The sequence below is a fragment of the Mytilus trossulus genome, chromosome 2 (assembly GCF_036588685.1).
Source record: "Mytilus trossulus isolate FHL-02 chromosome 2, PNRI_Mtr1.1.1.hap1, whole genome shotgun sequence".
Taxonomy (NCBI): domain Eukaryota; kingdom Metazoa; phylum Mollusca; class Bivalvia; order Mytilida; family Mytilidae; genus Mytilus; species Mytilus trossulus.
The window spans coordinates 12,976,998-12,990,169 of record NC_086374.1 but is presented as its reverse complement, the minus strand read 5'-3'; the positions used below and the strand labels follow the sequence as shown (position 1 = coordinate 12,990,169).

The 13,172-nt window shown below is 30.0% G+C and overlaps 1 protein-coding gene across 2 annotated transcripts in view; it reads left to right on the top strand.

The window, feature by feature from the left end:
- LOC134704915 (PDF receptor-like) overlaps positions 1-11,131 on the top strand; it is a 96,437-nt gene extending 85,306 nt beyond the window's left edge. The window contains exons 9-14 of one of the 2 annotated variants that reach the window (XM_063563697.1): positions 301-361; positions 1,226-1,295; positions 5,322-5,413; positions 6,006-6,183; positions 8,401-8,532; positions 10,914-11,131. In XM_063563697.1, coding sequence (XP_063419767.1) covers positions 301-361; positions 1,226-1,295; positions 5,322-5,413; positions 6,006-6,183; positions 8,401-8,532; positions 10,914-11,000 — 620 coding nt within the window. In that variant the 3' untranslated portion in view covers positions 11,001-11,131. Of the gene's footprint in view, positions 1-300; positions 362-1,225; positions 1,296-5,321; positions 5,414-6,005; positions 6,184-7,441; positions 7,553-8,400; positions 8,533-10,913 lie in introns of both variants that reach the window. The other variant, XM_063563698.1, reaches the window with a different exon arrangement.
- Positions 11,132-13,172: the final 2,041 nt, after the last annotated feature.

The following is a 13,172-nucleotide window of genomic DNA, read 5'->3' as shown; positions in this document are numbered from 1 at the left end:
AAAAAAATTTTGGAAAGACTATTACTGTCATATTCCGTAATTTGTACCGGCATTTCCCGTATGTAAAAAAAGTTTCATTTTGGTGGTGAATACAATATGCACAGCAATCATCACAAATCTGATCAACCTTATGCATTATGTATAACATCTTTTTTAACAATGATTTAACTTTCGTGTGTGAATTATCGTTACATTATTATATAAACATTATACAAATATAGAAGGCTAAAGATAAGTGCAACGATACACGTACTAATAAATAATATGAATGAGTTATAATAGTATTGTATTTAATTACAGGTTCCCCTATTCCTGTGACAGTTGCATGGGTCATTACAATGGTGCATAAACACCAAGTAAAGTAAGTTTTTTGAAGTGACAATGTACATTTTGTGTGAAAGTGTACTTCTTATTGTATCTTTGATTTATTTTTACTATACATATGAATTCGGAATAATATGAATATAAGTGAATATTAAGCCCTGTTTAAATTAAACAGTAGTTTCCGTTGTCCATATATAATAAACTGATTGAGAATTGATTACGAGAAGTGATGGTAAGAAACAAATATTGAGAGAGTCGCACAAACTTCGTAAGGAGCAAGACGGCGGTGTTGACAAGACATATAACTAAGCTATGTATGCATCACCCGACAACCATGCGAATCCCCAATCAGTTCAAATGTCAACAAATGGAAAGCAATACACAGTCCTATCATACCGGTCAAGTTATTCTCGGTGTAGTAAAACAAAACATTATGTAGTGTCAATTTAAGTCAACAGATATCGTCAGCAAGAGATGTTGTTTAGGTAGTTTGTACGTAAATGGATTTTATATCTTCTACACGCTATTTTAAATGTTTAAAAATGATAATTGAAGACAAATCTGGTTATAAACATCTAGGTATATGCTCATAAAAGTGTACACAATATAAGTGTATATTTTACAACAGAAACCGATAGGTGTACATGTTTTCACTTCGTTTGTGGTCTGAAATATGTTGATCAATCTTTCTGTTCTGTGTTCGTCAACAGTGTTTATTTTGAATGCCCCATCGTATGTTTTCCTTTTGTTTTACTTCAAAATTGACAGTCTTGATTGATGAAACAACTTGATGTCGTAAGTCCTATAATTTCATAAATGAAACATGTGTGTGTATTGTTTGTTAATTGACTGTTTAAGAATTGTTTATTTTACATTGTTATGAAAATTTTTATTTTTGTAGATGCTGGTTTTCATACACGTTCACGCCATTTTATTGGATCATAGAAACTCCGAGAGTTGCAGTCATCGCTGTAAGTCTGTTAAGCTTAAAGTAATGATTTGCTTTAATTCGTATTTAATATCAAACGTTAGCACCAGTACTCTTTTATCAACAGCATATGTTTACAGACAGATACACATGCATTATCTTCAATATTTTGAACCATCTGTCTTCAAACCATAGATTTAATTTGTGTTGTTGCATTGAAATTTAAACCTGATAACATTGAGTTTAGCATCAACCCTTGATATGTTCCTTTTTTGTCAAATAATTACCGTAAAATTAATTTCTGTTATTTCTAGTTTTTTTGAATACATGATAACCGTCTTTGCTTAACTTTCGGCTAAAAATTTGTTTGTTTCATCTCCTTTTCCCGAAATTTCAAAATGATTAATAGGATATTTTTAAAATATGCATGCAAGATATCTTTTACGTATGATTATTATGGCTATTGTTTCTGAAGCAAATCATCAGCACGTATTTTGTAAAGGAGTTTTTTTAAGCAAAATATTTCGCACTGATCAACTTGGAATAAAATAAATGGGAACATAATCAGTGTAGGTGTAATACCACCATTGATTTTCCCCTATTAGTCTTTGTTAAATTTGCACTTTTCAAAAAAATGTGCAGAATTTATCTTTGTTTCAAATAAATAAATACTTGGCATGAGTAAAGTTTTGTCCTGTCCAGTTCTATAGACAAAGTTGCACATAACATTTTATTGCATATAAGAAAATAACCGTCATTGGAAGTTAACCAATCAAATGTCTCCCCTTATTCTATCTGTGTACAAGGTTTAGTCACCATGTAACCTCAAGATTACAAAATTTTCTATAGAAATCACAAATAAAAAATAATGGTGTTTTGAAATACCCAAGACATGTGTTTATGACACAGAAATAGTTTTACTGCAATAAAATGTAGGATTAATTACCTACAACGGTCAAATTCAAGGGAATATTTTTTAGACCTACTTTCGTAGGAACCGGATGTGACGTACCATGATTTGGTGGTACGACACCTGTATCACTTATGTGATTGTATGTCTGGTACTTTATCGAATAGTAAAGTTTTGTACCATCTTTCCAAGGAAAAAAACGGGAGGGGCACAGTATGTTATTTTTTTTTCTTTGGGTTTCTAAGTTCTGTTTTGTATACTATTGTTTGTCTTTTAAACGTTTTCGATTTTGTTATGACATTGTCAGTTTATTCACTGGTAATGAGATTAAAATGTCCCATTGATATCTTGCGCCTCTCTTTGTCAAGACTAAAAGTCTTACAATACAGATTAATTGTTCATAGTTCACAACTAACTTATCAACACAATATCTTAGAGTCGTTGAACTGCAGGGGCATTTAAACAATTCTCTTTTACACCGCATTGATTATATTTATGTGAGGAGCACAACCATGACTTTAAAATGTTATGCAATCAAGAAATGGCATTCGACAATGGTTACTTCCCGTTTTGGTTATTTAACTGATGGATATATCAGATTTAAGACATGAATCAACCATTTGACACCATAATGATAAGATAACAACGTGTTTGTTCTATTGCATAAGGTTCCTCATGTAATAACATTATCTGTATAAAAAAATATTAGCGACGAAATCGTTGATAATTTGTTATAATGGTGATTAGTCAATACAACATTAGAATTACAGAATTCATTTCTGATACTGCATAGATGTATCATCTTTTCCTATTTATAAGGGTAAACTACTATTTGAAATTGCGCTCTTGTAAAAATCTTGCGAAAGAAAATTTACATTAAAGAAAATAGTGTAAGAAGAAGAAGTACATTAAAATAATTCCCATTGCATGTATGTTTCACTATGATACGCTATTTTCATGTTGGGACTTTTTATAGTAGACTGTACAGTTATGGTGTTGATCATTGTTGAAGACTATACGCTTTCCTAGAGTTCTTTCATTCCGCTTCTTTAGACAATATTGGATGATTGTCTCATTGTCAGTGACACAAATAAACTCGTCATTAAATTTTATAGTTACGCCAGACGCGCGTTTTGTCTACAAAAGACTCATCAGTGACATATTGTTAACTTATGCTATATAAATACTTTGGTACAACCATCAAAACAAGTATCGTTTGATAACCTTTCAATTTTAAAACTTAGAAAGTCATTTTAAATTAAGAATCGCACTTATTTTGGGGTTGTGATATCCAAATATTTTATCCGTGCGCTATACTGAAGAAAATATTTTTGTTGACATGCGTAATTGGTGCAGTAATAGTGGTATTGTTTAATAATGGTGTCAAATTGTATCATGATATAACGGCTGTATACATGAGAAACATAACTGAATGTGTGATCAAACTAAGCTAACCATTTATCCTTGAATGACAAACCCTATATGATAAAACATATAAACTGGTAACATAAATCAAATCTCTAAGATTTATCAATGCCATCTCAAAATAAATAATTGGAAGTGCATTGTAATGATTTTACAAACCGTAAAAGTGTTTGATTTGGTAGACTTAAGTCGAATTTATTAATACTGGAAAGACAATTAAGCACTACTATACATTCTGGGACTACTATAAAACAATATTGTCATTTTTATTGGTTTTTGCAAGTAACAGCTTTATTTCAAAAAGTTTTATATTAATTGCAATACGTATTTCATAATCCCCCATTCTACAGTCAATTAGGGAAAGGGGAGGGGTTATACAGTGTTCGTCTAGTCTGTTGATAAGTCTGCCAGTTCTTTTACCAGGAAGTTTCGTTCAACGAATGATAACTCAGTTGCTTTGTATCCAATTCTACCATATTTGAAAATATAAAGACGCATACAATTGCAAATAGTTACCTATTGATGTGAGATTACGGTCAAGATCATGGGTAAAATTTGTACAAACAAGGAGTGTGCAGTAACTGTTGGTAATTCAATTACTATGCATCGATGTGCAAATTAAGACATCAGTAGTATACCGCTGTTTACAAAGAAGTGGAAAATGTATATGTTTTGAAAATGGAAAAAACGTATGCTTTATTCGTACAAATGTGGTGTTCTTATGATAATAATATATTATAATATCCGCTTATAGTATGTGACATGTCAAAATATCATTATATATGGTTTTCTATTCTTTAAAAAAAAATTAATATGATTAATGGATTAGATAGAGGGAGAAGACCAACTTAAGAATTGTAAAAAGTTTATAGTTACAAAACATTGACTTAAATGTGTGCAGGAACACAAACAGTTGTTTTCGAATGCTAAATAAATTTCTCTATATTGGATCGCAAGCTTATTTTTATATATTGTTAATTTAAAAAGAGGCGAAAATCTCTATTAATTTCGAGGTCCTTGTATATCCAATTACTAATTAATGGACTCTTATTTGTGCATAACGCTCCTGAACGCTGGACCAAAACCACATTGCAACCTTAATTGCATATATGGTCTGGGTGCGGTATTTTCGGTAGCAGAAGTTTCTCTCTGTTTTAAAAACCCAATGGTTGTCTTCGGCTGTTTTCTGTCCTTGGTCGGGTTGTTGTCTTCTTCTTTGTCACATTCCGCATTGTCATTCTATATTAAAATTTACATACCTGAATAAGAAATCTATATTATCTTTTGAAGTCATTTGGTCTAAAGTCAAGTTCAAAGTTATTGAAAATAAGTTAAAATAGTCAATACTTTGAATTTGACTTTAGACCAACTAACTTCAAAATATACAATTTGGGCCATGCATTTGTGTTAAAGTTTTTACTTGCGATATAAATATGTCTGTTATATATACACCAATAGAGCAAAACAAAAATATACATAACAGACATATGCTTATATGTACTATCATTGTATTTTTGATAAAAGTTAATGATTTATAATAACAAACTTAGAGTAATATCATGTCATTGATTGTATTACTTTCCATTGTTGAACTCGTGCAAAAGTAAAGAAAACAGAAAACGCATTATAAGTGTATTTATTTTAGTTAGGACAATAATTAGTTGGCAGACATTTTAAAAATATATGGAATTGTGTTTTAATTTTTCTAAATTTAAATAAAACCTTTATTTTTAGGTAAATTTAATGTTTTTGTTGAACATTATCAGAGTTTTAATTACAAAGTTGCAAAAGAGTCAAACAAATGAACCACATGTCACCAAAGTACGGTAAGCAAAAACAGTTCCTTATATTGCATTCTAGTGAATTAATGTCATTTAGAATTGAAAAATGAATCTCAGATATAGTTGGTAAGCTCACTTGATACAAAATATAAGAGAAAAAATAGCTTGGTTTACATTTTAGTTTGTAAAAATCAACAGCATGAAATTGTACTTAAGTGTTGTGTTTTCAAAGCCTAAAAAAGGAATTAACAAATAAAAAAGGCAGAAGATATTAGAAGGACAATTTAAAATCACCACTCGAAGAAAACCTGTTAATACCAATACAAAGAAATCTTAAGACTGAGCAAAACGAACCTCGCCGCAACAATGGGATGATCAAACGTGACTATATATACATTTAGGTTTTATTTAAAGTATTTTTTTACATTCATTTAAAAAAAAAAACATTCCTCATATAGGTATAAGAAATGTATTAACTTATATCTCCAAAAACATGTATAGCATTTATGGGACCCTTATCGAATTGTTGTGGGCAACACTTATTGCTTTCACATTTGATATAAAGGTTCTACTGTGATGCTTCAACTCTTCAATTCAATGTTATATTTTTTTAATGAAGTCACTTTTATTTTAACAGGAAAGCAGTTAAAGCAGCAATCATCCTTCTACCGTTATTAGGCATAACAAACTTTGTTGTAATGACAGATCCACCGTCTGGAGTCACTGCGTTTGGTATCTGGTCATTTACTACATATTTCCTTGTTTCATTCCAAGGCTTCTTTATTTCATTACTTTACTGTTTCCTGAATGGAGAGGTAAGTAGCTACTATTGTCCAATGTAAATAAGATAGTTAATCTGGTATTAATATTAGACAAGATTCTATTAACAAACTATAATCTTTATAAATTGAGGTACATGCGTTTAATCGACTTTACGGTATTCACACAGTAATCATTCGGTTTTGATACTTTAAATGGAATTTTCAAAATTGCCTACAATACTTCGTACATACTGCTACTTCTCAAGCTATGAACTCCAGAGTTTACAATATCAACCAACTAGTAGTCGAAGGAATATATTTTACATGCCTATTTTAAGTCATAAATTAAGGCAACAGTAGTATACCTATGTTCAAAACTCATAAATCGACAGAACACAAAAAATCCGGGTCACAATCCATAAGCCTATTAATGCAGAGTTTTCGCTGGTTGCTGTTTTTACATATAAATTGGTTGGTTTTACGTTTTCATAATGCTATTAGCAAGCAAAAACATAATTACAACATCCCCTCTTTTTTAGATTACTTAAGCTGTATTTGGCACAACTTTTGGAATGTTGGATCCGCAATGCTCTTCAACTTTGTACTTTTTTTCTACTGTTAAAATCTCAAAAGTCAATTGAATCATACAAATCAATGTAAAACACTGAATAACGAAGGAAGGAAGGAATCATATAAAATCCAAAATAATGAGACTGAGTGTGTCGACAGGGTGAACATATCATGCTTAACATGCAATTCCCGCCTTGCAATTTTTATCTTGTAAATTTTAAATTAGATATAACCGCTAAATTTATAGAACATATCACTTTTTTATTTTCTTAAGATCAAAGACTTGCAAATTGTTGAAAACATAAAATTGCAACATCAGAGTAAAATATATCTTGACTGACGGGTGGCAATTATTAAGACAAATACCTTTCTCTTGCGGCTAAATTTGATTGTTACACACTATTACATTTCGCTTAAAACCCACCAATAAACATGAACTATTAGCCTCAATTGTGACGATATTTATCTTGATCATTTCCTATGAAACAAAATGTTTTTGCTTTCTGCAGTCAGGAATAGAAAAAAACAAAATATTCAAGATAACGATAATGATTCCTTTTATTTTCTTTTTAACTAGCACTCAATCAGTGTCTTTGTAATAACTTTCAATATCTATGTTGAGCGATTACTTTTCAATACATTCAAAATAAATATCTTGATAGTATTTCCCAATTGATCAATATTTACTGTATACTTGATTAGTCAGAGTTATCGTTCTTACAATATGAGTCTATAATTCTAGGTTCAAGATACAATAAGGCGTCATTTATGCTTTAAACGTCCTACAAGGTGGGATGCATCTCATACTTCAATCAGAATTTACATGTACCCACCACCGAAGAAACAATCGCAGGTATAACCCACATAGGTCGGAGTTAATACACAAATATTTATTTCCAAATAGTAACGCTTAACATGTACCTAAATTCGGGATGTTTAATCAACCTGAAATAGTCAGCTGAAATTTACAGTAAATTGAACTCGCCTTCTTATATATCTTTAATAACAAAAACAAGAGAGTTATTGTTCTGTGTAAAATCTGCTTTTAACTCTTACCCGCGTTACATTATTTGGAAATATATATATTTATTTATCATGTATAAATTAAATAGATATAGATTGATTTTGGTTATGTTAAATATGACAGTTTAGGTTTAGAAATCAAGCTGTTATTGGTTTGTGATTAATATTCCATTTTACGTGCCATACCTCGGTATAATTCTCACAGGAGCTTTATCTTTAAATTGAACGGCGGCTTCATTTTCTAATGAGAACGGTGTTCTCGATGAAATGTTTCGACCATTGTTATAAAACCAGTCAAAATGTAAGCCCTCATGTATTTCATGAATAATTATTCTTTTATTTTCTATAAATGAATGTTCATTTAACGTTAAATCTATCCAAAACACCAAGATGTCTACCCCAAAAAATATTATTGCCCAATCCATATTTGACTCATTTGAAATATTTCGTTTTTAATAAGCTTTATCTGGTTGATTGAATGTAGAACGGTTTTGTTTTGCCTTTTTTACAATCATCGAAAAAGATTAAAGGATGTCCGGTTTTTTTATACCTCTATTAAGTGTAGCAAATTATAGACATTTTGAGGCAAAGTGATCATAAAATGGAATATTAGGAAACCAATACCAATATTGCTATGATTTAGTCTATTAAATTTTTACAAGTTTGTTGTAACTTTAGGTACAAATGACTCTACGCAAACACTGGGGACAATTTCTCCAAAATAGAATGGTCCATTCAACAAGTTTTAGGCGTGGTAGCCGATCGTTTTCCATATTTACATCTATAACAGAAGTTCCCAATGTTAACCAGGTACCAATAGTGACTGTTTAGACGTCAATATTAGAAAGATGTAATCAGTACATGTTTAGATGTCAAACTATCATTGCTAAAATAATCATAATCAACCATTGTATTTTCCATTTTGCAACGTTTCAGATAATATAACATGTATATCTTATCGGTTGAGTGTCTCTTTGAAAAATTTCATAAGTTTGGTTCTGCTAACAGAAACAATTGTATCCATGCAACTTGTAAACACGATGGTTGATAGGTAGCAAGCAATTACATATATGTAGCAAAATGCTTCAGAAAATGTCCATGTTCCCCTTGCACTTAAATCTCAATCAAAATAAAGCACTTGTACCCAGTGTTTGTTCTGTGTAGTTATTTATATAATACTGCTATACGTATTTGTGACATAGCAAACAGAATGCGCATGGAAGCTCAGTTCGAGTATATTTTTGCATGAACATTGTAGATATAGATATTAGTTTTACAAGTAATGTGTTTGTTAGCATAGTTATGTCTATCAATATATCGTAGATATTCATGAAACATGTGGTTTTTTTTTTTATTATTTATGTAAATTTCACAATTCAAATTGAAACATCATACAGTTTTGATATAACAATTCATGAACACACGAAAACAGATAATGGATAAACGCTGCTAAATTTTTTGCCCGTCAAGTTTCTCTTGACCTCTACTTCGTATTTATGATAAGATGTGTTGTCCTTTCAACATAGCCTCAGTTTTAGAGGTTTATTTTGATGTAAAAGGTCGGGCCGTTAGGTTTTTTTTGTTAACAAGAAAATACATTTACTTTGAAAAAAAAAAGACAGAACATATTTGTATCAAAATGGCTAAGGTTTACATATTATCACAGCTCATGGTTTTGCAAATACTTGAACATATAAACAAAACTACGACAAGAAGTCGGTCTTGCGACACAAACTCGACGATTCAAGAAAGAAGAAACAAATAAAATTCAGTTTTGATTATAGGTTTGAACGCATTTTGTCGATAGATCATTACTAAACCACAAACTGAACAAAGTTCTAAAGGACTTCACTGTTCAGTTTGTGATTTAGAGACCCATTTTTACATCAATCATCAGTAATCTCTTGATAAATATGTTAAATCAAACCCCATTCCTTTGCAGTTTTTTATCTATCTTTTTTATCTTTTGCTTACGATATGTAGTAAAATCAACAGTAGACAGACGCTATGTTGACTTGCTGAAAACCAGATATGTCCAATAAATGCAAATGAAATATCTACTACCTCAATAAATCAAATTAATTACATATTATCCGTTTTTAAAACATACAAGTAACGTAGATATTGAATTCATGTAAGAATTATCAATTCGTAACTTCAAGATGTCTAGATTTTAAGAAAATACTTCAATACATACAATATATGTAAAAAAGACACTAACAAAAAGTGTATGATATATTGAACATGTAGTTGATTACAGTCAATACATACAATATATGTAAAAAAGACACTAACAAAAAGTGTATGATATATTGAACATGTAGTTAATTACAGTCAATACATACAATATATGTAATAAAGACACTAACAAAAAGTGTATGATATATGTAATAAAGACACTAACAAAAAGTGTATGATATATGTAATAAAGACACTAACAAAAAGTGTATGATATATGTAATAAAGACACTAACAAAAAGTGTATGATATATGTAATAAAGACACTAACAAAAAGTGTATGATATATGTAATAAAGACACTAACAAAAAGTGTATGATATATGTAATAAAGACACTAACAAAAAGTGTATGATATATGTAATAAAGACACTAACAAAAAGTGTATGATATATTGAACATGTAGTTAATTACAGTTAACAAAACATGATGATATAAATTAACTTTTCCGTAATAACTTGTTTCTTGAAGGTTATTCAGCTAAACTATTTAAAAACAAACCATATCTACATTAGACTATACAATGGTCGATATATGGTTATTCATGCAAATGAGACAACTATCTTAAAAGGACATGATGTACACTATAGTATTTTCTTGTTTGTTGTCAGGTTCTATTCGACTTATAAGTTTTGAAAGTCGCCTTGGAATCTTTCTCCTGTTTTTTTTCTTAATAGTAAGATCTTAGATACAATAATTCACATAGTAACATTAGTCTCATCATTTGTTTGGTAGACAAAGGTAAAATGTGATGTAGAAGTTTTATGACAAATATAAATAAATTAAAAAAATGAATAAAATGGTAAAATGATGACCTTTAGATACATCAGATATATACACACATTTACATTGTAACACTAGATGTTTTTATTTCTCTCAAGGAGAATATGTTTAAATATGCAACTTCTTCAGTAATAAAAATATGATTTATACTTTGTCTAAATGTTCTTACAGCGGAGACCGTCGGCGATTCCACCACCAACTGGTAATGCTGTTCCATTATTGAGAGAGATCGTAGCTCGAAGTGATTCTCGTCTGTGATAAACATTTCTCTCTATTGATTATGTAAAAATTGTATATTTGTATAGTAAAACGAACAATGTTTTTTTTCTTCTTTTATTGAGATATTGTCATAAATATTGTAAAGTACGATTAAAACATCAGAACTATTACCTTTTTGTCTACCGTCTGTTATTGTATGCATACATTTGATGTCTGAAAAGTAATGACATGTGTTGAATAGTTGTCTCATAGGCAATTATACACATCTCTTTATTTATATATGTGGACGGAATAAACCAATTACATGGCAAGATAAAACATTCAAATTGAACATTTCTTTCGTTCATAACAGTACCATTTGTTTTTAGAGATTATTACCACTGAGTTGGGTAATTTAACAATCAATAGACCGTTGTAAGAAATAATACCAGCAGATGTCGATAAAAGTAATTAAAATTATTAATATGGCAATTATGATGCATAACTTGGTTAGAAAATTGCTTTGAATGTAAATGGATTTTGTCGTTATGCTGGAATGGAATGTTAATATATTGAAGTATGAAACATGGGGATATTTTACACATTGATCATCAAACATTCAAAATTGATATTGTTTTACAAAGAAGTACATGTCTGTCAATATTACTATCATCCAATTTATCGAACATTCAAACTTTGACATTCAGTTATACTTGATTGCAATATATACATGTGGGTAGAAACACATAAATGCACAATATTGTAAATTACATTGACTTAAACAAATAAATTTGTTTTGACTAAAATGTCAAAGTTGCACTCCAAATAAATCTTTCGAACGGCTGTCTACATCATAGCAAAAAAGATAAAAATGAAAGCATAATGGAGACTGAAACTACGGCAGGAGAAAACCTATTTGTAAAAGTCTTCCTACAGTAACGGTCAAATTAGTCAACAGTAATTTGCCGGTATTCAAATTAAGATATCAATCAAGAAGACTAATAAAATTAACAAATAAAAACTGGGGGAATCACAAAGACTCAAAATAGACCCAGACGGAGTGTTTTGACTGTGATTGTGTTGTCATGAGATCTATAATAAATCTACTGTAACTGCGACTTGTTAATGTTCATATGTATTTGAATTTGAAAAGAGCGCTGTATTTCTAAAAATAAAATATAAATTATAAAAACCTTTTTAACCAATAAAATGATAGTACAAATAAGTAAATGACAATATCCGACCAAAGAGCAGAAATCAGCCGAAGGTCACCGATGGGTCAACAACGCAGCAAGATAACCCTGCATCAGAAGGAGGCATCAGCTGTATACTAGGTCTGTAAAAATAATCGTCAAACTAAACTCGAAAAAATATAAATGAACTAAAATTAAAAAAACATACTTGACAAACAAGGGCCAGAGGCTCATGACTTGGAACAGGCCCAAACATGCGGCAAGGTTTAAAATGTATTGTAAAATATATACCCTCCCCTTTATTATAATACATAAAATATTTCGCAGAAAACTTAAAATGAGCCACACCACCCTTAAGTGTAACGAAGTGCACTGAAATTTAAAAAAAAAAATACATATAAAATTTTGAAACGTACAAGAAATAACAATTGTTTCTTTCCTATTTACTTGAAGTCTCATTTTATATGACATTGATATTCATTTTGATGGCTTCATAAAATTTGTGACGCAAGTGTGTTTGCGTGCGGAATTCCATATTGAAAAGAATCCAATAATTATATTACATTTTGAGCACCAAATAAACAACATAAAACTCTATCGAAAGTGTCTGTTTTCTTCAATGTATCATTCCTTTTATAATTTACTATTATCGTATTGATTTTGTGCGATTTACTTTTTTACAGAAAAGTCATTTCTTTTTTGTCTTAATGTCATTTTAAATAAGTTAAACATTATTAAAACAATTTTTTTATAGTTAATAAATTGAACTTCCCCACCAGGCTAAAATTCTTTAAAAACTTATATTGGCCGATGCAAAGGGCTACAATATATGATGATTTATGATAACATTAGGTATCTGATTTTGTTAATTTACACTAATTATTGACTACCTGGATTATGGGCACATGAAAGTATTTATCATTGATATTTACAACTCAATGGCTGGGACAATTCAACTCTAAAACGAGCATACACAATACATGTGTTAATAAATACAGAAATGTGTGTAAATGGTTTGATGTATTCCCACATAAACAAA